A 24,794-nucleotide genomic window follows, 5' to 3' on the forward strand; every position below is an offset into this window, starting at 1 on the left:
GATGCCGATCTTTAGAAATCAGGGTCAGCCGATGGCCGATACATGCTGCCGATTTATTTTGGCCGATATGTGCTTGTTTTTAAACCTCTATTTGAAAGATAAAATGTAACACTAATATACACAGAATTTCTCAACAAAAACATTTATTGAACACTTCACCAATCTACACTTGTATACTCCAATTAAAAATGTATAATGTAAAAACATACTGTACTATATTGTATAAATAATGTATGAAAAATATATTAAACGAAACAGGTAAGAAGAAAAACTTTAGTGCACTTAGCAGCATTTATTAAACTTCTGAGAATACAAATCTGCAAGCTTCACAAAAAGTGACGTTATTATTAATCTCAACACTATTTCCTCCTAACTCCTGTTGAATCACATCAGACTAGGGCTCTCTAAAGTCAGTTTTTGTTCACCTTGTTTGTTAGATCATTGTTCATTTGGTGAAGTGTTGTATCTGTGTTTTGGGGACCCTACTGTTACATGTCCTGTAGCACTCATTAGGATCTTATCTGAGCAGATTTCTGTCATTCAAACAACTCTTAGTTGTAATTTAAAACTCGTCCAGCCAATTTAATAACATTAAGGGTTTTAGTCGTGCTCGAGTCCATAGATGCAGTTAATGGATACAGGCACGGAGAACTGAAGGCTCTGTTAGCAACGATTAGCTCCGTTAGCAGTTAGCTCCGTTAGTGGTTAGCTCCGTTAACGGTTAGCTCCAATTAGCTCCGTTATAGGAGTTGATGAGACTGCCACAGACAGGGGTAACAACCAGACTCTGATAAATGACATTTGGGGAGCTTCCACAGCGGTGTGGCCGCGGTGTTTTGTACAGTTTCATTAGAACAGTTAATCCCAAGGCAAGAACCCAGCAACATGCTACTGCTAACGGTAGCGTCTGAGCCTGAAGTGACTGTGCGATATACACGGCGCCAGACTTCACGAGGGGACGGGCTGGAGGCAGCTGGTCTCGGTGCGCTGTAAAAAATGTCACCTATTCATGTTTTTAACACTAGGCTGCCCGCAGATGCGCCTGCCTAATAATCGGCTTGATATACTGGGATATTGGCCGATGCCGATTATGTAAAACAAATGCCAAAAACGGCCGATTAATCAGTCGACCTCTACACTCAGTGTCCGCTGGGAAGAGGCCAAAGGCCAGCGAGCAGGAATCAGTGGACGGCTGTGAAAAGATCAAGGAGGACATTGATATTTGACACCAACGACTGACGTGTCATACTAAGCTCATGTGATTACAACTAACCTATCTCCATGATAACTGAGCAACTCTATCTGCTGAAGAAGGCCATGAGGGGTCATTCAAAGCTTGTTCTGAAACTAACCTGGACGTGTGTGTCTGTGTGTGTGTGCTGCATTAGCATGAAGTACAGAACAGCAGATAGCATGGCGGTGGGTCTGTGGGTGGAGGAGGAGGAGGGCATTGCTCTTGTAGCCGATTACTCATTGGAAATCAAACAGAAGCCAAACGATATCCAATTTACCCTCTTTTAATTATGAGATGCTTAAAAAGAGAAATTGTTTCACATCTTTTTCTTCTCATCTCATCGTGTAATAACAAATACATTACAGGCATTATTAGCTATTATTAGGATACCCTCGTTCTTATTAAGGAGTGGAGACAAAAATCTAATTAAAGCAACTGTGTAATAAAAAGGGAACACTCTAATGAGCATTGTTACGGCACATTTCAAATAATGTAAACAGAACTCTCTCGTTCAGCTGCCCTGTCCCGCTCATTAGCAGCAAAGCAAATAACAGATAATGAGACAATAACGTAATCTGAAGCATATTTATGACAGTTCAGATATTCTAATGGAGAATGCAGCTTCAGAAAGCATGTGCTGGTGGTGGTGGTGGGTGGGGGGAGGGGGAGGGGGGATGTGCCTGCTGCTAATTTCTTTACCATATGCAGATGATATGCAGGCTTTTCTTCTCACTCTCTCCTGGCAGACATGTCAGGTCATTTGGGCATTTGCACACACCAGTCAGTAAAGAAAAGAGACATATTTTGCTTCCCATACATGAATTAAGGATTCAAATTGGTAATTAAGAGACAAGATGCACCGGCAGGCTTCTGCATGGGTTAGTGAACATGGCATGGGCTTGTAGGTATTTACTCAACTTTAATAGCTTGAAAGGAATGCACATCCGTGGTAAATACAGTAGACTAGAGATATTCCACTGTCTAAACTTGAGCAATCAAAATGTATTATGAAGTGAAGAGTGTCTTCTCCTTCTCTGAGAGGGTGACTGATGGGGTTTACTGTACCTCAAAGAGAAAGTAAATGTAGACATTAGGAAACATTTTTCAGTCAAAATCCAGAATGACTGGAGCTTTTATTGCTGGGTGCTGCTGCACGAGTCAACTTAAATCAGTATAAAAATTAGTCAGACAGTTTTTATGTTAATACATCGCAGGGAAGAAATTAGTGCTGCCTCATGAACCTTAATGATTGGAATCATCAGTCGAGAAGCCCCCAATTCAAACCGGCCAGTCAAAACATCTGACGTGTCTTTCCTCCACTCGGTCATTGCTCACAGGACACTTGGACATGTGGAAGGAGCCGCTGGGGATTGAATGGACGACCTGCCTATCCTCTGAGCCACTGCCGCCAACCTCGCCATGCTATCAAAGACACTCGGTGCGTTTACATAAAGTTTATAGCGGGTTAAGGCAATACCGGATCTAACACCTTATACCCCGGTTAACAGAGCTAGAGAACTCCTTCAGTAACCGGGGTATTCCTTCATGTATACACCTTAAACGGGGTATGATCGGCTTAAGGTAGTTACACACCAACCAGACGGCCGACCGTTGGCAGAAAAGCCAGTTGGACTGATCAGTCAGTTGCCTGTTGTTATACTAAATACTCTACATTCAATATTCCTTATCTTAAAACTTTTCTTCCCAACTATCAAGTGTGGTCTCTACATTCAGGCTCAATAAATTCAACTAATGATTGACAACAAAACAGTCTCAGACCTTAATAGAGGCACTTTGTTTCATTGCAAGCCTGACTTCAAACTTGACAATGAACTGTGGGGTCAATTGACAGACAATGTAACACAAATTATTAACAGAAATACAACTTGGTGCATGTAGACCAGGGAGAGGAGCCACTTAAGAAAGGCTCCGTCTTTCAGAGCTCTTTCAAAAGAAATTAATTAATGCTCTGACCTTGTGTTGGAGACCCTTCCTGTGTTTAGCTGTTAGACATGATGAAACTACCTGAGCACATGAAGCCATCAATTTGAAATCCTACCTTGACAATTTAAAGACAAAAACAAGCATGGCCAATACAGCGCCCAGCTACACGCTCCTCAATGCTTAGCAAGTATGACAATGACCCGGAGACCTCTGGAGTTGTATGGCCTTTACACAGAGCATGCTCAGTCTGCAGTGAGCCGACCACTGGGACATTCCCTTGTTATACTAAATGGTGCTCAGCTTAGAGCAAATATATCCCAAGGCCTCCAAGTGCTGCCATCTGTACGAGAGCTGCTTCTCTATTATTGACACAAACACCGACAATCCAGGCCGAGAGGGCTGCTATTCACTGCCACAATCAACTCGAGACCCCATCACTGTCATAATGGAGATCTCAGTGGGGAGGACGGCGAAGACTGCTCCAGCCGGCTCTAGTGAATGCCACTTAATAAAGGCAATGATTTTATTCCTCCCCCAGCAGCAACATAAGTATCCACACTCCGCGCCCTGCTCGCTATCCATCATCCTTGAATGGTGATAAGTGACAACAATTTCCTGCTATTCCCAGCCACGGAGCCGGAGCAAGGTAAGGCGCCAGCCAGAGATGATTATCTAGCCGTGCCACTTAAAATCATCATACAATTAGACACATCCCTCGAGTCTCCTGAGTTTCACTGAGGACGACGGACGAATCGATGATGATGATGGGAAGTGCAGAGAAAGAGGGCTGTGCTGGAGAGACTGTGGCCCACTGATTATGTGTCTGAGTCAGATACAACAGTGGTCAGCATACTCATATGAGGGGGGGGGGTACTACGGCTGCACAATATCGGTTTTTATCATCATCGCGATATCAACTGGCGCAATAAACACATCGTGAAAGACGCTCAGAGATTTGTTGTGTTAGTTGAAAGAAAATATCAGCAGAAAACTTCACTTTAAAATGTAACTGTCATTCTTTTTTGGTGGTGCCTTTTATATTTCATTCAATGTTCAATTTGTTCAATAAAAGAAAGTTGAAAATGATTTCCTCTCATTTGTTTTAAATCCAACAAACAATATGTTACAATACTGGAAGCAGCAGAAAGGCAGAACTGAGTACACTTTAATATCTGTTTATTTATCACAAGTAATATCGTTATCGCGATATTCAACGTTATCGCATATCTTCCTCGTATCGTGCAGAGGGTTCTCTCATTTCCCCTACTGGTTGCATGAAAAGTAAACAGGCCTCTCACTCCTGTACAGAACGTATTTCCAAGACATTTTCCATAACCTAAAGACTACAGCAGGGTTTATGCTTATGCGAAGGCCCTACGCAGAGCGGCTGTGTAGAGGGACGGCTATCGGTCAGGAAAAAAAAATCTAAATTAGCATCAGTCTTAACTACATATATAATACGAGTCTGGACAAACATGGCTGTAAACTACAACTTGACTGGTTGGTGAGGGCATACAACCGAAAGGCGGTTCTAGTTTTTATAATGTCACTTATTTTTAGCAATTTATTAACAATCAAAACCAGACATACACATTTTTTAATATATACTATTAATATAATATACAATATAGTCTTTTCTTATATCATTTCTTCCTTCAGTGCCACTTTTTTTGTATTGTTGTAATATATTATCTAGTCTTTTAAATTCTATTCTAAATATAAATTCTTTAACCTAATCATACATATGTGTGTAGCTACAACGGCATTCCATTGCACAAACTCTGTCAGTGATGGAAGCCACTGGTGTGTTAGCACTTTTGGAGTTATTTTGCCTACTGGGAGATATCGCAACTCTCAGAACTTCCTGATTTTTCCAACTCTAAATTACAATAAGTAGAGTGACAAAAATGGCGTGAACGTGGCATATGACAACACACCGGCAGCAAATCATTGGTATACCATCAGTGCGGACACACTTTGACATGTCAGGATACACTAGTGTGCCATATCCTAGCATTGATGTGCACCAAGGCTCCAGAAAAGCAGCATCTTCATCACATTTGCTTCCTGGATTGGCACATCCCAGCTAGTGTGTGGCGATGACCCAGACAAATACACACATCCAGATATTCTTTGATGGTATGAGCTTTACAGAGCCCAACCCATTTCAATCCTGCCTGTTTGCCTTTGCTTTATTAGCTGGCAAAGATGCCACAAAATAAATACCAGCCAGTAGTTTTAATTAACCTAATGATTATGACAACACGCATGCAAGCGTACCTTACATTAAAATGATTCCTTTGACGTCCGCACAATGCGGTATACAGATTTTGAATATTGATATTGAGTATTGGATTGGTGCTCAGTCTTGGCAACACCCTGTGTTGATGAATCGTATCGTCGGGAAAGAAAAGGTTGGATTGGTGCATTCCTAGTCTTGCTTTACCACACATTCCTCCACAGCGCTGCGGAGGAAGGTCTGGCTAGTCCTCACAGCATTCCTGGATGGGAGAACAACGTGCTCTGGTTTATTGGCATTTCTTTAAACCAATCACAATCGTCTTGGGCGGTGCTAAGCTCCGGACGGAGCCACGGTGCCTCTGCTAAATAGTCTCAAGAAGGAACTTGTTTTGGTGGAACATGTGTACGTTCAAAAGTAGTTTTAGTCGTGCAACAGAAAACTCAGATTGGACAGATAGTCTAGCTAGCTGTCTGGATTTACCCTGCAGAGATCTGAGGAGCAGTTAACCATAGTCCTCACAAATCCACCAGAGGTTAGAACGCCAACACAGAGAAAAAGGAAGGGGACGGGACAGCTGGCCGAAAAGAGAGACACCTGGTGGAATTTCTGGCGGCACCGGAGCAATCCTGGAAGTGGAACGTCGTGGTGCGTCCCGATCAGTATTCAAAGCTTGGAAAGCGCATCTCAGAGTTCCACATAATCCCGAGGCGTGGGACCAGTGAGAAAACAATGGGAAGGTGATTTCTTTGTTGTAGAGGAGAAAGTGAACATAAATGAGATACAGCAAACTGTCTCGGATGTTAAGGTGAAGGGTCAGCTCATCTCACAGACAACTTCTCTCTTCCATGATGGATGGATGGAAGACAGAGTGCTCGCCTGTACATCTGGAGAGATGAGAACGTGAGACGTAAAAGGGCCTAATTAAGATACAAGCGAGCAGCTTGATAAACCTCTGTCAGATATCTGCTGCATAGGAAAGCGCGTTTCTGCCCATTTCGCCTCGTTCCACTAATTAACAAGCAAGATCAGGACCGCATGAAATTGCAGCCAACAAAAACTGGTGCTTAAGGAAAGAGATTTTGACAGTTTCTGGACAGCCCGAGTACTTACGTGGTGCTACGTCAAATAATAATAATTACATCTGTCACGGAGACTATACATTGTGCAGTGCAGCGGGTGACTGGTGAAAGAAAAACAACTAAACAGCAAAAACAGAAGTCAAGCATGAAATGTGTGACCCATCTCCAGCAGTGTTCTCCATAGTGGAACCACCACAAACACTGAAATATTTTATATAACTTTAGCATCAATTACAAAAGAGACAATTGAAGATGTGAAGGAAGTTAAACAGAGTTTCTGCAGGTTCCACCAAGTCAAATTGAAGACTAGTGAAGCCCTTTTTTTAAGACCATTATGAATGAAATGTAATCCTTATATGGTGTTAGGGTCATGTCTGACCCGTTTTCAAGTTCAGACATGTAAAAAGTACTATTTACTTCTTTTGATTGGAACAAGACGTCATAATATCCTCAGAAACAGCTATTGTAACGCAACAAAAGATAGTAAGTAAAAAAAAAAAAAAAAAAAAAAAAAAGAAGTAACATACGTGGTGTTACGGGCCAGATGTGACCCGGCAGAGAATACTGTCTGTTGCAGAAGTTGTGGGGTAGCTCTGTGGATCAAATTTGGCTCAATTTCCCCAACCACACACACACAACCCCACCCCTAAATATCGGGAAAACAGGTTCTCGCAGGATATCGATATATTTAGACTAAAGATGAAATCAAATGTGTCACACACACACACACACGTTAGCTGTAACAAGTATTCATTGACAATAATTTGGAAGTTAAATAAATTCTATTATACTTTAAAGAGCAGTTATTTGTGTATCTGTTGTAGTAACAGCTGGTTGAACAGGTCAGTGCTCAAATGTCACCCTTCCCGTTCACTTTATAAATATGAGATAAATTAATCAACTTAATTAAGATCTGTATTTTCAAAGAGAACACCACCTATGAGAGTTTTCACAGTTCAGTTATTGGTCCCCGATTCCAGGGAGGTGCCCCGTTTTGATTGTTTGTCAAGTTATTAGTACACATATTCATAACTTTATTAATATTGATAAAACATCTTTGATAAATTGCTAATAATTGAATCTGTACCTTCCTAATCCCCAAAACTTACTCTTCTGAAGTGATTTTGGAGAGGGACATTAGGTAGTGAAATACACTGGTTGACTGACATGACACCATTGTATTCATATAATACTATCAATCCAGGCTAAAGTCAATGATATTAATAACGCATGCATATTGCTTCCTCTAAATCTCTGGTTGTGGTCAACTAGCGGGGCCTGCTTTGGTTGTTTAATACATTGATCAACATTGATTGTGATTGGTGGTTGGCTGTGCATGCAGAGCCTGCATGTCACCCACTAGCAACAAACTGTGTACCCAAGAACACTTAAATCAGTGTAAATGACGTTAGACGATGAAACAAAATATCGTGCAGCCAACACAGACACAGTCACACACACACACACATGCACGCGACTAAAAGGTAGTATTCCACAGGCTAGGGAAAAAGAAAAGTACCATCAGGCCTTTTCATTTAGACAGAAGGAGAAATCTTACTGGTCGATCCGCTGAACGGGAAGTTGAAGCAAGTCTTCGATCTTCTGGTTGTTGAACTCTGGTCGGGCTTCCTGTAGTTTCTTAAAACGTCTGAAGGCCTTGTTTTTCTTCAGCTGGACCTAAGACAACGCACAAACCATCGTGAAGTCATTCTGAGAGCCATACAGGCCCATTTAGAAGACACAGACTGGTGCTCTGCAAAGTGATGTTTTCTGAGCTGCACTTGGCCTCAGGAAACAGCCTTGGTTTTGCTTGGGCGGCTCTGTATTTTGGGATTTGATTGGGAACAAAATCTCTCATCAGGACATGCAATATTAAAATCACCCTCCCTATCAACGATAAGTCAAATCTAAACAGGGCTAAACATGCTGTAAAATACTAATAGAAAATGGCCTGTACACACTCTGCTCAGTCTGGACTACACTAAACATACTGCACCGTTTAATGACAGTAGGACTCTCTGACCACCAACTGAGTACATGTGTCTTATGTTCAGTATCTGGGCTCATTGTGAGTGTTTTGGGAACAGCATCTGCATGCAGCTTGTAGACCAGTGATGGACATGTCCCAATCACTGGTGGCACGTGAATCTCATGGCACTTTCTAGCTGCGTACTTTGCCTGACAAGACCCCAAAATCATCTGGTTGTCACTCAATATGCCAGCTGAGGTGTGAGGGGGGGGCTGTAGATGTTATTAAATATACATTTGCACATCATGTCAGCATGAGTATATGTCAACATTTGGATGACAGAAAGCCTTATCTTGTCATTCCCGTAAATCATCAAAATAAACATTGCTGCTGTATTTAAATAGAGGCGAGGAGAGCTTTAAAAACACCAGTGTATGCCACTTGACTTCAGATGCCAGCTGTGGTGTGCGAGTGCGTGTTTAGCTGGTCATTATGCCGGTGGCAGCTAGAGTTGGACATGGTAAGCAGACAGGTGGTGGGTAAGTAGAATGATGGGGACAATGTGAGAGGAATCACTTATCAAGTTGAGGCGGTGTAGGCGTGACAGAGTGAAGTGGGGCTGTAAATCAGACACAGTGTGGAAGGTTGCTAACTCTGAGAAGAAACACAAATGTTACAGCAAGACTAGTCTCGAACTGCCAGACCTATCTCCACAGCGGTGCGGAGGAAGGTCTGGCAATAGGAGCATATACTCCTGGAAAGGAAAAAAGATACAGTCAGGGGTTGGTTGCATTTCTTTAAACCAATCGCAATGGTCTTGGGCGGCGCTAAGTTCCGGACGCAGTGACGGTGGCTCTGCCAAAAAGTCTCGGGGAAGTCTTGTATAATTTGCCATCCTACCATGCCTCCTCCAGCTGTCAGAGGAGTTAGTCTTACAAAATCCTTTTAACGACTATTGTGTGTGTCACAGCCTGATAGATCTTCTTCCTCTGTGCCATAGAGCTCCATTGTTGGTTTAAGTCAAAACACTGTACTTTATTTTAACTCAATTACACACATGCACACTAAACAACGTTCTCCTGTTTGAGTAATGTTTGTTAAACAACTAAAGTGGCCAGCTGTTGTAGGACATTACTTGAGCCTTTTGTAGTTTGTAATATATCAAAACATGCAAATGTATGCAAAGTCACATAACATAATTAAACTGATATCCAATGCAATAAGCTGTGCTTCACTGTTCCACATTCCATGAGACAGATAAGATCAGATCATTCCATTCAAAGTCCATTACCAATAATCCTGAATTATCCCAATATCACCCAGCCCTGATTACACCCATGATATTACATGGTTTTACTAATATTGCTTTTATATTTTCAGAATGCCTCTTCAGTATATTTTGCAGGCATAATGTTTGATATCAAAACAAAAATAATCGGACTGATGTGGGTCATAGGTTACTCTCGTTAAGGCGTTCTGCTGTTTAGAAGAGCGATCACTGGTCACCTGATTAAACTACTGCACGCTTCCCTGTTCACTCACTTAGAATGGATGTGGATCTGCAAGAGGATCAATGCAAACCCGCAGAGCCTGGTCCATTATCAATGCCATTAGTCAATGTTCTGCAGACATACCCTTACTCTTAATTAAGACAATATTATCTTTGCAGTTTTTAGGCATCTCTGCTGGCCGCTCCAAAAATCTAAAATATTGAGTCAGGTTGTGGTAGCATAAAGAATGGAAGCAGGGGGAACAGCTAGCCTGGCTTTCTGCAAAGTTTAGAAACACACCCATTGACACCTCTAAAGCTCACAGATTAGCGAACCATTCAGGAGGCGTTAAGGCGCCGATATACTTGCTTTTAAACAGGCAATGTTCACGTACCTACCCTGCGTCCTTTGCGTGTAGCTGGAGGATTAAACGTGTATCCACTAGGGGGCAGATCAGGGCCGTATCCTCACCGGCCAACACCGGAAGATATTCCTGGGCTGAGTGTGGAACATCTGCTGACCTGCCTCTCAGATGATACACTGCGCCCACGTTCATGTGCTGAATTGCATCTTGTCGACGCAAAGTGATAACTTCTGAAGACGTGCACAGCCTACGCTCCAAAGGAACGCAGGAAACGTGTGGCAGCCATCTTATGTACGCGTAGTTAAAAGCAAGTATATCGGCACCGTTACATGCTGGAAATGTCAGACATCCTGTATCCTGCTATAGTGCTGGTTGCCACACACAGTCAGCATAGGTTTGGCTTTTAGGCCCTATTTACACGAATACGCTCGCGGGTGAAAACGACAACATATTTTATCAGATGTGCCTTTCGTTTTTTTACGGCGACGGCGTTTCTGGGGGTTAAAAACGCAAAAAAGTGAAAGCACCCTAAACAGTGGAAATCTTAGCTTGGCGCTACTAGGGAGAGAAGTAGAAGGAAGGTTCTATGCAGACGTGCAGACTTGATGGTGTTGCGTGGCAGTGCTTCACACTACCACCACCTAGCCGCCTGGCGTGCATACTGCATCGAATTTCACACACTTTTGCGTCACCATGTGCACGCAGATTCCCCCCCCCCCCAAAAAAAAATGCTTGTCTAAACGCATTTTCTCTTCAGATCGATTCCATCTAAACATAGCCTTAGTCTCTGGAGAGGCATCATGGTACCAAACCTGGCAACCTCACTGTGACAAGACCACAGTCACTACACCCAGGCAAGAAATAGTTCCAGCATGGACCTTCTAGTAAAACCACACATTGTTGAACATAGGCAAACGTGGTTCTTATTTGGAGATTATAATAAAACCACATAACCAGTGTATCTGGATTTGCCAAGCTATATATATATATATATATACACACACACACACACACATACACTACATACAGTACATTAAAGTGTTGTCATAGCATCACTGACAGCAGTAGAATTGATTGTGTCGGCAATAACCACTTATGCATTTGTTATTGTGTCTTCAGTGCAATAATAGAGGCATACATTGGCCAATTCTCCCAGAGGGATTATTAATATCTAATCACATCTGATGTAATAAACAGCTTGTGAAATACTCTACGTCTGAAACAGAGCTGTGACAACTACTGTATGTGGGAACGAGTTCTTACCCCGAGCACTTTGCTGGCATTATAGATGTTGTCCACATACGTGTTGTAGTGGTGCAGATGTGGACACATCTGGTCAAAGCCTCGGCCAAAGTAGCCATTCTCCAGATGGACAAGCAGGGATCTGGAAAACAAAAACAGGTTAAACTAGGGCTGAAAGACTTATCATTTTAAATAAACCATTGTGATTTGAAAGAGCTGAGATCTTTATTATAAATGAACATAATTAGCCGTGTTTTAACAAGTAGAAGATTAAAGCTTTAGGCCAGCTATAATGGCAATTATTGGTCAGAATAAATTGCTATTTTTTATTTGTACAACAGGCTGAGCTCACCACTATAATTCATTGAGTCACTGTCCATTTTTAGGGCACACACACACAAGCAGGCACTGAATCCCAACATCCTTAAAGGGTAACTACCTTTTTTTAACCCTATTTTCATGTTTTTGTGTGTAAGTGACTGATAGGAACTACAATCTTTTAAATTGGTCCAGTATTAAGTGTGAACGCTGTAACCGGCAGCCACAGACCGGGATATAATGTAACCCTACGGGGCAAATGTGCAGCATCAGTTAGCGTCCACTAAAGGTTCTATTGTTGCCGCTGACAGATTCAGATTAATATTCTAAGTGTCCGACAACATTATGGAAAGGATCCCTACAGAGATAGACCTTTAAAACCTCTTTAAGACCTTTCTGTTTAACCAGAAACAGCTCTGAAGTCGCTAGCGCTAAACCCACCAGACTCCATTTAAAAAAATAATACTTTTAGCGTGTACAGAGCCAACATATCTTCACATTTAAATCAGTAAACTATGTGTTTATTTCAACCAAAACTAGAGTTGTGATGGTTGGAAAAGTGGAAAGACGACCCAAAACGGCTTTTCATAGTTTTATTTTGTTTCTGTTGACTTTGAATGAAGTGTGTTTTACGATACTAAAATGACTGTTTATTCACATGGAGTCTGGTGGGTTTAGCGAACACAATTTTGCGGATGTTTTTATGTTTAAAAAAAGGATCTTACTCTTTAACAGAAAGGTCGACCTCCTTAGAAATCCTTTCATAATGTTGTCAGACACTTAGAATAATAATCTGAGTCTGTCAACAAGCTGCGTAATGTCCCTCACATTGTAGCTTGTTTCTCCGCTGCCGACTGCAGCGATCTCTCTTAATACTGGACCAATGTCAAAGACTGTTGTTCCCATCAGTCACTTAGACACAAAAACAGGATAATAGGGTCTAGGTTGAAAAAAACAGTACTTACCATTTAACTCCAGCACAGGACATGGCAGAAGCAACTATTTCAATATGAGTGGCATATATGTTTGTGCATCCCAGATCGTTGGCGCATTCATTTTAAAATGCCCCCCAGTGAGCATTTAGCCTCCAGTCAAACCGCACTGGACTTTGAGTTAGTGCACATTACTGCCTGACAATGCACTACTGCTCTGCATCAGTGGGGGAAAAAAGCAGCTCAAATAAGGCGAGATCACATCTGAAGCATCATTTTCAGCAAAGACACAGGCGTTTAGAGAAAGTGCGGAGGTTGAGCAAAGTTCAGAGCATTGCTTCCCCGTTAAAGGGAGGTTAAGCAGGCGCAGCTCTGCGGTGTCATCTGAAGGCCTCTCCCTGTGGGTGACATATTTACTGGGACCAAGAAGCGGGGTCTACCTTCAGGGCACCCAGGGCCACTTTGTAGTGAGAACACGCCAGCTGAACTCAGGAACAAAACAACTGGATCAAGGCAGTCGTTCTGCCTGTCAGCCACATTACAGTAACACACACACACACACAATTGGTTGGGGGGTGTTGACACATGTGAAGGAGCTTGTTATCCAAACTTAGAGAAAGTAGTACCACACACACACACACACACACACACACACACACACACACACACACACAAATGACGTTCCCAGAGACTTCTGTTGATACGTGTTGTAAGAAGGAGCACTTTGTCATTCAAGTTGATTTAAATAGATTTAATGAAGTTGTGTGCCAAGGTAGTCCCTGTTCATAATCAGTAGAATAAGGATCAGCCGAGAGAGTTCTAACGAGGGCAAAGGGCGGGAAAAGCTGAGTTTCTGTTTTGTTTTTTTTCCCCCTCTCACTGCCAGAGGCTATTATGATAAATATGAAATTATGGATTGCATTTTTTATATCTTTTTTCACGGCAATAAATTGTCTGGACCATAAGCAGCAGGATGGAGATAACATTAGCATTCTGTGTGAGTCACATTAACCCACATTCATTCCGAGCAGTGGCGACATCTGGGTCGGACACAAGGCCATGGCGCCTTCGTCTGGCGGGGGGGCTAAACATAAATGACTACTTAATGAAATAAACAAACATAAGCACGAATCACTAATGACAAAACCGAGCAATAAAGCAACGCTTTCCATGAACTGTGTGATGTGATTGATGCTGTGGTGATTCGTGTCCCTCCATGTAGCTCTCAGACTACACCTACTCTCATGTGACCCCCCCCCCCCCATTGCTGCTGACTGTATGCTCCTTACTGGATCCACTGACAGCTCCTTCAAGTTGCTGATTCCTGTTTGTCATGTTTGCAGCTGGGGATAATTGGGTTGCTGCCTGCTCTCTGTTCTCCGTAAACACTCTGAAGCAGAGAGAACGGCATGGCATTATCAATACATTCACATTCCCTTTTCTATTGTGACTCAACAAAGCTTAATGAAGGCAGGCTGTATTACTACTACTCCCACGGCACTCTGGAGTTAGGTAAATAAAGACAGAAACATCAGATGAATATACCGCCGCTCTGCACTGACACACAGTGTTACTATCAGAGCTCCATTAGGCTCTCACAGAAGGGTTTCTGCCAGTCAAGTGGTTTCTCGCTGCTTTGTATGGATCAACAACTCATCTTAGGAAACAGTGCTCAGCTGCAAAAAGCTTATAAATGAAGATATGTCTTAGTGTTTCTCTGATGAAGATGTAGATTCCCTAGCAAGGCAGGGATTCGCCATCCAGCTGGAATTAAAGTCAGCTCCAGCGTATCGTGACCTGCTTGTTTTAAAATTTGCAGTCCGGATCAACGGAAGTACATTGCCAGGATAAGCCTGACAACTTCCCCCCCTTCCCTGCTGCTATCTGTGTGTCAAAATCTCTTCGCTACGGGAAACAACAAGGACAACCTCTGAGCTAGCAGGCTAACGTTGAACGCGTTGAAAATGGCAAGATTTGGCAAAACGTTTGAATCGTACAACGAGGCAGGCCTGGTTCTTTCGGGGAATGATTGTAAAGATTTACAAAGAATACGCTTCAGGATCAATACACTGGATACGCTTTCTTTTGTTGGGTGCAAATGTTCCACCAAAACAAGTTCCTTCCTGCAAACTATTTAGCTGAGCCACCGTCGCTGCGTCCGGAGCTTAGCGCCGCCCAAGACCGTTGGGATTGGTTTAAAGAAATGGCAATAAACCGGAGCAATTTTTTTTCTCCCATCCCAGAATTCATCTGTGGTGTAGCCAGACCTTACTAACACTACTCGTTACTAAAGAAAGCCACCACATTACTGTAACATGTGTTACTACACAACACTGCAATCCATTTACACTAAAGGGAATATGGCCGACCATCAGAAATGCCCCAGACATTTTAGGCCTAGTGTCACGGCACAAGCTTTCCTATTGGCTGTTCTGCCTACTGCCAGGCTGAGGTGGGTGTGGTTTACCTGCGTCACATGGCAAGATCCCCCCCCCCTCCCCCCATCAAGTTATGTTAAGTCCGCGTCTTAAATATCTACAAATGAACTTGTCAACGGAGTGTTAGCGCTGATTAACGCCGGACTGAGCTGGTCAGAAGACGGAGCGAAGCCAACGGGACAGGTAGGCCAGTCCACCTTACCTGTAGCCTGGCAAACCTAGTCTTTAGCTCTGGAGTTTCACATGCACGGGCTCTGCATGCACAAAACTCTGGGAGCCCTAGACACGTAACGGTAATATCACGTTTTTACCCAGAGTTGTGGTTATGCCGTGAAACCTACCTTAGCACAAAGACTAGAAAGAACTTGGCCTGAATTAAAAAAGTCTAAAATTGGCAACATTTTTATTTAAATCAGCAACTATCTGATCAAGCAATTGTGAATCTGACCAGATATTACTGTTTGTGTTTTATGGACACAGCACAAGAATATGTTTGGTAGATTTGATACCCAGCCCTCAATCCGACTGAGAAAGTGCACCTGCTGACAGACACATGCCCCTTGATTATGGTAAGCCTGTTTAAGACTTACAGTATGTACTTCATGTTTCATGTGTGACAGATGGATGAGAAAGTCACCCCACATATCCATCTATGAGAGCTAATCATCATCAGTTATCAATTATTCTTGGCACTGCTACACAGATATCCACTGTATACTAAATGTCAGTGAAAAGTGAAAGAAAACGAAAAGAATATGGTGGGGGGAAATCTATAATCAATCACTAAGCAGTAGTAGATCAGTCTAGCACTATCACACCGTCTCCCCATGGAGCTTTTTTTTTAAATGGAGTGCTTGCCATTATGTTTCAACCATTGATTCAATAAGAGGCTCATAATGAAGACGAATGGGAACTGCAGAACCATTTATCCAATACATCAGACTGCGGAATTCATATTTCAATCTTCATTGTAGCCCTCTCAACAAGAAAGCCTGTCAGTCTGCAGAGGATGAGAGCTCATTATTTAGCGTGGAAATGAAACTCCCAATCACAGGTATCCCAACTGCTCACTCCACAGGGTGTCAAGCTGTGTAGTCTGATACTGAACTGTGTACATTTTGTCTCTTCGATTTTTTCAGTTTTCAGACTGTAGACTGAGTTCCTCAAATTTAGAGGGTTAACTGTCCACGTTGCACGCCGCCCGCAATTGTGCGTTTGCGGAGCTTTGTGGGTGCATGCGGATGTTTGTGAAGCTTGGCACGAGAAGCATGCTACGAGGGGTGTTTATTACCAGTGTTTCCTCTATGTTGATGTTACAGCGGCGGCCTGCCACGGTAACATTTCTGCCGCCACGGTATCAGAAATAGGGCAGACGCACAACAGGGTTTCACCGCCGCTCCTTCAGCGGTTTATGAAAAGTCATCAAGTCAAACTGTCATCCGCTTTCTCTCCCCTTTAGTGTGAGCAACTGGAACAGTGACAGGACGTCATCACTCGCGAAGTCATGGCAACCAAATAAACAACAGGGCGAGTACTACTTGTCACTCAATATTAGGCGAAGTGACAAACAGCGGCGAAAGCCGCGACATGAAATCCGCACTCACGCGGGTCCCGTGAAATATGACAGCTACAGTTTATTGGAAAATAGCACTGTGGACACTGAATTTGATGAATTTACTGTTTATCAGACCCCAGATGAGACAAGAAGCTAGCTAACGTTAGCGAACGCTGCGATGACTGTCGCTGCGGTGACTGTCGCTCTGCCTCTCCGCTACAGGAGACGCTGTATTCCTAAAACACGCTGTATTAACGCAGTGTTTCCTCTATGTTGATAGCATAGTGGCGGTCCGCCACGGTAAAATTTCCAGCGCCACGGTATCAGAAATAGGACAGACGCACAACAGGGTTTCCTCTATGTACACCGCGCACCACCGCTCCTTCAGCTGTTTGAAAAGTCATAAACTCGTAGCGCCGTCTGCTCTACTGAACTCAAGCAAACTTTCATCCGCTCTCTCTCCCCCCCTAGGGTGAGCAGAGCAACTGGAACAGTGACAGGACGTCATCACTCGCAAAGTTATGGCAACCAAATGAACAACAGGGCGAGTACTACTTCACTCAATAAGTGATTAACAGCGATAAAAGCCGCGACGTGAAATCTGCACTCACACCCGTGAAATATGACAGCTACAGTTTACTGGAAAATAGCATTGTGATAAATTTACTGTCCCAGACCCCAATTTAATCAGAGCCCAGATGAGACAAGAAGCTAACGTTAGCCACGCTGCTGTGACGGTCCCTCTGCCTCTGACTCGCCGCTGCAGGAGACTGTGTCTATTCCTCCGACACGCTGTAGTAACGTTACGGATTTAAAACCGGTTTCCAGGTTAGTGGGGGTGCACACCGCTCAAAACCAACATGAAAAATGTAGCTACTAATGTCCACTCAGCGTTATGTTTTGTTGTTAAACTGTGTGTAAAATGAGCGGTGAAGTTAAATCACCCTACGGTACCGTCTATTTTCTGGATGGTTTCAAGGGAACGGTCGGCAGCTTACATTAGCACATTAACACCCCCCCCGCCGAAAAATATTCTAGCGGAAACACTGTAACGTTACTGATTTAAAACCGGTTTCCAGGTTAGTGGGGGAGCATACCGCTCAAAACCAACATGAAAAATGTAGCTACTAATGTTCACTCAGTGTTTTATTTTGTTGTTAAACTGTGTGTAAAATGAGCGGTGACGTTAAATCACCGGTTTCAGGTAACAGTACCATCTATTTGCTGGATGGTTTCAAACGGTCGGTAGCTAACACCAGCAGATAAGCCCGTACTTTTTGACGTTCAACGTTTTGACTGATGTTGCGATTGCAATATGATTCACGATACTGGAGGGAATGATCATTTTTGGATCATTATTCTCATTTTCATTGAAAAACATAAAAAAATAATGATTGAAGTGTGATTTTTTTTGTGAGGATCTGTACCAAACAAAGACTTTTTTCTTCAGTCTGTAGGATAGGATTTGTAGGCTGGGATGTCTCTGCAGCACCACAATACTTTATTTTAGAATGGTTTGACACATATTTTGCCTTTAACAAATATTGCGCCGTACTCTGAATTCCCATTGGCCTTCCTGCTCTGAGATCTCCAACAGCAGGTCAGGTAGATGCCCAGAAGTCTTCAATGTGTGATATCACCCACAGTAATTATACCTGATATGCATTAATGTATCCACCAGGGAAGAGAACACCCTATCACTGACCCCTGCTAATGGTGGCCGATAAGGACTATGCTTTGGTAAACTAAGAGTTTATCTGGACTGCATTCTTAAGCTAAATCCTCGTCCCAATATCCCGTAGATATTCTGTAAATTATTCAGAGGATACTTACTGGTTTACTGAATGAATGGCTTTAATTGAACTGAAGATGCTTTCTCTAATGTCCTGCCTCAGGGTTCCTTTGGCCTTCAAGATCTCCACAAAGTACTGCGAGAAACAAAGAGAGCAGAGCATGATGTTATATCTCCGCATTTGTATTAATAAGCTGGAACCGGGCTGCCTCTGGTTGGATATGCCCTCGATTAAATATGTCTTGATAAGGAGGTGCTTTCACTGCTGACATCTTAGCAAATGTTATTACCAACCAGAGGCTGCACAAAACACGTACTGACTTAGAGCTTGGTGGTTTTCTGCCCTACAGCCCAGACTGAGTGTTAACATGACTGTTTACGTGCACGGCTCAGGGCACACAGTACAGAGGGATGGTGGAACACTCACAAATACAGCGACAGCTGTGCTGGTCTCAAGTCATTTGAAGTGAAAATGGGATTAGCAAATTGAATGTGCATTAGGCCTAAAATGACTCCTAATTGGAGTGAACGGGTGGAGGGTGAGTAATTGTGTAGAAATGAGGCTGCGGTGGGTGAAAAAGTCTGTTCTCTCCACGGGGAGGAGGAGTAACACGCATGCTACCTTGAGTCTGTGAATATGTACTGTTAGAGTGCACTTCACGTTTTTATGAAGCGGTGGAACATACTGTACAGTAGTGCATGTATACGGTATGTTTGACTTTTTGCCTCGGAGAATGTTTGACATGGAGACTTTGTCTTTATTCACCATCTATTTTAATAACGGAAACAATTTTTGGGGTTGGTACCCAAATTATGAATAAAAAGGTCCCTGTAGTGGTGTCTAGCCATGCAGGTGGTTTTGCTTTTGTGTGTCCAGGTTTTGAGATATCCATCACTGAGATGTCGGCCTCCACCCCAGTACAATGGGATTTATTTATTAGTTTGTGGTGCTCACAGCATTGATAAATGTAATCTCTTTCTGAAACAAGTGTCCTGTTAATATAACAACGCACAGACAGACCTCACTGTAATCAATGAGGGAGCGGCCGCCTTGCTGTTTCCACTAGAAGTGCATTTCTTAGCGCCGAGCGATTCTGCTGCTCTGCTGTTTTCTAATCGCACGTAAAGCTAATCTCTGACTGTGTGTGTTCGCCGCTCGTCTCTGCCGCTCTCTGTTTAGACACAACTGACCAATGTGTGGAACCAGGTACGGAATTATAAAAATCAATCACAAGCAGGTTTTGATGTTTCATCCTGTACAGACTGGGGGAATAGAAACTCCAGGAGAGCAGCAGGTAGAGGGGCAAGAAGCAGGGTGGGAATATTTGATCATTTATCACAATCAGATCATTTAGATCTTATATGTCTTCTATATCCTTTATAATAGATTATCAGTGGGTTTTCTTGCATGATTTGCTCGCGGCTCACAGAAACAAATAGACAAGACGGCAGAATGGTGCCATCCGTCTGCAGAGCTCCGGGGGCACGGCGTGTGAACAGCACAAATGGTTAACAGCAGGCATTGCTTTCCGCTGCTTCCCGGCCAATCGCGACGTTCGAGCGGGCCGACCCGGCGTTAGTACGACATCATTACACAGATGACTTTCTCTTAGCAGCCACAACTGTGATGGACATCCAGCATCCCTGGGCCTACGCGTACAGCATGCAGACAGATAAACTGATGTAGCCTAAATGAACCCGATTCTTTAACTTGACAGACAGAGAGGGGACAAAGAGGACAGGAGACCTCTGGGAGGGACAGATGAGGAGAATTTAGAGAGGCGAGGGGAGCGGGACAGATACACTTCCAAAAACAGGCAATCGGCCTGAAATACCCAGGTTCAAGCCTTGGTTGTACTATATGTCACATGATGAGCTACTGTATTATAATAATGATAATAACTTTATTTGTATGGGGCGCTCGGACAGCTCAGTTGGTAGCGCGGGCGCCCATATATAGAGGTTTACTCCTCGATGCAGCGGGCCCGGGGTTCGACTCCGACCTGCGGCCCTTTGCTGCATGTCATTCCCCCCTCTCTCTCCCCTTTCATGTCTTCAGCTGTCCTGTCAAAAAATAATCTTAAAAAAAGAAAAACTTTATTTGTATGGCACCTTTAAAAACAATAGTTTGAAAAGTGCTTTGACAGAGGAAACAAAAGCACATACAAACCAATGCACATCATTGTAACAGTGGAAATAGAACATGTGGTACCTCAAAGGACAGAAAAAAATGACGATTAAATGAACTAAATGAAATTACCAGGTGAAAATATGGCATCACACGGGAGCAAGTCTTTTGCTTCCACGCGGCCGCCCGTGGCACTACGTACCGTGGTGACTAGCTGCAGCTGTTGGACGTAGCGCTGTTCTGTCTGCACCAACTCTCTGGCTGTGCGGCTGCGTTTCCTCTCCCAGCGGCCCCTCTGCTCCTGGATGCTGGTGCCCCCCGGGGGGGCGGGCGGACCAGGGCAGAAGCTCATGGTCACAGTGACAAGGAGGACACTGCAATAAGACCAGGGCAGGATTACAGACAGACATCAAACCAGAAATCAGAACCACACATTATGCCACATTAGGGCTGGGCAATATATCAATATCGTGATATGAGACTAGATATCGTCTTAAGATTTTGGATATCGTAATATAATATGACATTAATGTTGTCTTTTCCTGGTTTTACCAGCTATATTACAGTAAAGTGATGTCATTTTCTGAACTTACCAGACTGTTGTAACTGTTCTGTTATTTGCCTTTACTGCCTTAGTCATTGTATCCACATTGTTGGTGATTATTTATCACAAATCTCTTTGTATAAATATTTTGTGAAAGCACCAATAGTCAACCCTACTATATCGTCGCAATATCGTTATCGAGGTATTTGGTCAAAAATATCGTGATATTTGATTTGCCATATACAAACAAGTGTATAGTTTAGTTTCCAAGCCAGAAGCGTTCCAACAGAGCAACACCACCTGTCATGAGATATTTCCTGTTGTCAAGTTGCCTATATCTTTGTCTTTGTTGCCATTTGATTAAAGAGTTAGTTTATTAAATATAAAGTGTCATGGTGCCTTGGTAGTGAATGGAAAGTAGCTAGCATATTGCTTCACAATAAAAGCCTCCCACTGGTTCGCCAATGGAAAGCTTTTAATTTGAAGCAGCAGTAGGACAAGTTGAATTTGCATTAACAGTGAGTTAACAGGGCTCAAGGGAAGCTAAAAGTCTGTCTGTTATCTAAAAGAACCCAACCACAGAGGTCGCATTTTGCGACCAAAATGTGAGAGTGTGCGACTGAATTTTACATCCAGTCGCACATGTGCGACCAGTAAATGTGCCCCCTTTTTTACACGTTAAACGTCGAAATTTCGGTACCTGAGAGCGCGTAAGCTCAAGCTTATCTGTCCTCTCTGAAAATTGACAGAGAGCGGAGCTCTGACACAAACACACACACACACACACACACGCACAGCTGCGGACGGTGCAAACTACGTCGGCTCTGCATATATATATTTTTATTTTTTTCATGACAATGATGGTGCTGTCGGTTAAACTTCTATGTTGCATCTTCAAAAGTGACACTGAATTTGAAACAGCACATTGTAATTTCTGCATCTATTATCAAAGTATTTATTAGTAACAGTGGAAATTAGTAGAAATGTGAATATTTGGTTAGCATGTTGATTTACGGTGTGTGCCCCTACATTTTCTGGTTGCGCCCCTAAAGTTTTCAGTTGGGGGCCACTGTGCTCCTAGTGAAAGAAGTTAGTCTGGATCCCTGGCCCACCAATGTTACCCTGCTCTACAAAAGCGCTAGCTAAAAAAAATGTTGCACGTTATTTCAATCGTACCTTTCGTTACAATTATATTTACATCGAGAGGACGTTTTATTCTATGACATGATTGGAAGTGAAATAACTAGTCTGTTCAAACTGATGACATTTAATAAATGATTAATCATTTGAGTTATTGATGAAGTATACTAACTACTGGCAGGTTACAGCGTCTCAAATGGGAGGATTTGCCAAATGACTGAATACTTTCCGATGTTTGGGCGATTGGAATTTGATCTGGTAACATTTATGTCCTCCACTTGCCTCCCTCGAGGAAATCACGGGAGGAGAGAGGCAACGAGCGAATGTGTTTTAGAGGGATGAGACGTCCTTTCCTCTGAAGCATCACATGTATTCGTCAGCTGTTTGGTCGGCATTAGCAACTCCTTCAGCTGCACGGCTTGCGAGAAGGCTGCTCTCGTGTATCCTCGCTAGGTCTGTTGGAACGATCTGTCCGAGGAATTGCCGCTAAAAACGGGCAAGAATGACTTTATTTCTGCCTCTCTCCTCATCACGGGGCTTACCAGCTGTCTGCCAGGCGATAACCGACAAACTGACACGGTTCAAATGTAAAGATATGAGACCCATCAACATCACGCAGGGGTCTGGATTTAAATATTTTATTCACGAGCTTGAGCCAAGGTACATTAAAGTCAAATTAAAGTCATTCATTTTGTCCCGCTGTTTTATTGTTAATAAGAAAGCGCTCACCTGTTTTCAAAAGTTAGTTTTGTAATGTTAGTAGTCCCTCTAGTGGACAGAATGTGTAACAACAACCACATGCTGATAGTGGCATTGGCCATCCATAAGCCTGTGTAATATCGTAAATATTAATAACAGGATGAATTTGAGCATTTAATATTCGAATATTAAATAAAATAACAAATGAAATTCGAATAGTATTATAGAGGAAGATTGACAGCCCTAATCCTCGCCTATAGCTCCTCGACGATCCCTCCTCGATGCTCGCTCTTCTGTCCTCAGGGGAGAAATAAGAGCTTTGAGACGGCCTTCACCGAGGGGTGACAGAACAACTTCCGGTTCAGCCGAGGACGGAGGAGTCAAGGAGCTATCAAATAAAGGGGATGAGATGCAGCCACAGAGACGGGTCTGTCCTTTCAGCAGCTGACCTGCAGCCGTGGAGACGCAGCGTCCTCCTTGCTGCATTCCCCCCCCCCTCCCCCTCATTAGCGTCAGCCTCTCCTCCGTACGAGCAAAGCGAGGAGCAGAACTGGGTAGCGTAAAATCAATGTGAGCCTCAAAACTAACAGAATGACTTTTCTCAGATCTAATGATTGTAGTTGGTCCCCAGTGGACTTCTAAGGCAAGTTTTTGTCTTTAAGTGTTTTGAGTGTTATTCATCTTGTTCTATCTGCTCTAGCTTTTGAAACGTTTAAGACACAGATATGGTAATAATAATGGTTCAAAAATACGTGAAATGGCTTCTTTTTTTAATCCAAAAACTTAACATTTTCTTGAGAAAATACCCCCCCCCCCCCAAACACACACACACACCAATTATATGCACCTAAGTCTTTCACAAACCGAGAGAAAACATTGTTGTCTTGTGTCGTATTTCAAATGCTCTGGAACACAAATACGACTCGTGACGTTAACGTTAACTGAGCTACACTTTTAGCTAGGTTACTGACATGTAGCTCAACTATTTCTTTTCTTTTCTAAACTCAGTTAACGTGACCAGGCAGCACCTGTATATTACGTACTATTCCATGTGAAACATTACGTAGATAGAAGGACACAACACTGTTTTCTTTTATGTAACGTCGGTATCACTGTCCGTCCACAGGTCAGTATGGCTCATTTGGTATCGCTTGAGACTGTGAGGAAGCTATGGAGCCTTTCCAACAACAAACTCACGCTGTTTGTTACAATGACGCTGCTTCGAGTGAGAAACTAACTGACGTATATATATATATATATATATATAAGGTATTCACGTAGCGTATGTGCCGTATGTTAAAGTTATAGGAGGCTTACCTTCAGGCTTCAGGTATAACGTTCCCACTTTTAATCAAGGCGCTCTTTTCGGTTTGAGCTTCCTTCTTCCGGGCTGCGATGGTTGACGCGCACGCTGATTGGCTGCTCCACATCGCTCACCCAGAGCCCGAGACCAAACCGGAAGTACCGCCCGCTCTGTGCTAACAGCTGACTGATGCTGTACCAGCCACACCCTGAACTCCATATAACATGCTTACATACAGAGAGAGATTGATATTTGGAATAAACCATCTTACATGTCCTATGTTGTTCTTTTTTTCCCCCTGTAGAATTTAAAGACGTAGTATCAACAGCATTGGACTTAGTGTGTGTAATGTGTGTACACAACAGTAGAATACAAAAACTC

The 24,794-nt window shown here is 43.0% G+C and overlaps 1 protein-coding gene across 2 annotated transcripts in view; it reads right to left on the reverse strand.

The window, feature by feature from the left end:
• Window positions 1-24,515, reverse strand: part of arhgef39 (Rho guanine nucleotide exchange factor (GEF) 39) — a 59,234-nt gene extending 34,719 nt beyond the window's left edge. For both annotated transcript variants that reach the window (XM_078242682.1, XM_078242681.1), the window contains exons 1-5: window positions 24,428-24,515; window positions 20,930-21,101; window positions 18,641-18,735; window positions 11,586-11,706; window positions 8,058-8,176 (exon numbers count right to left, since the gene is read on the reverse strand). In XM_078242682.1, the coding sequence (XP_078098808.1) occupies window positions 8,058-8,176; window positions 11,586-11,706; window positions 18,641-18,735; window positions 20,930-21,079 (485 nt within the window). In that variant the 5' untranslated portion in view covers window positions 21,080-21,101; window positions 24,428-24,515. The remainder of the gene's footprint in view (window positions 1-8,057; window positions 8,177-11,585; window positions 11,707-18,640; window positions 18,736-20,929; window positions 21,102-24,427) is intronic.
• Between the last annotated feature and the right edge of the window lie 279 nt (window positions 24,516-24,794).

The sequence above is a fragment of the Sander vitreus genome, chromosome 23 (assembly GCF_031162955.1).
Source record: "Sander vitreus isolate 19-12246 chromosome 23, sanVit1, whole genome shotgun sequence".
In the NCBI taxonomy this organism is placed as follows: domain Eukaryota; kingdom Metazoa; phylum Chordata; class Actinopteri; order Perciformes; family Percidae; genus Sander; species Sander vitreus.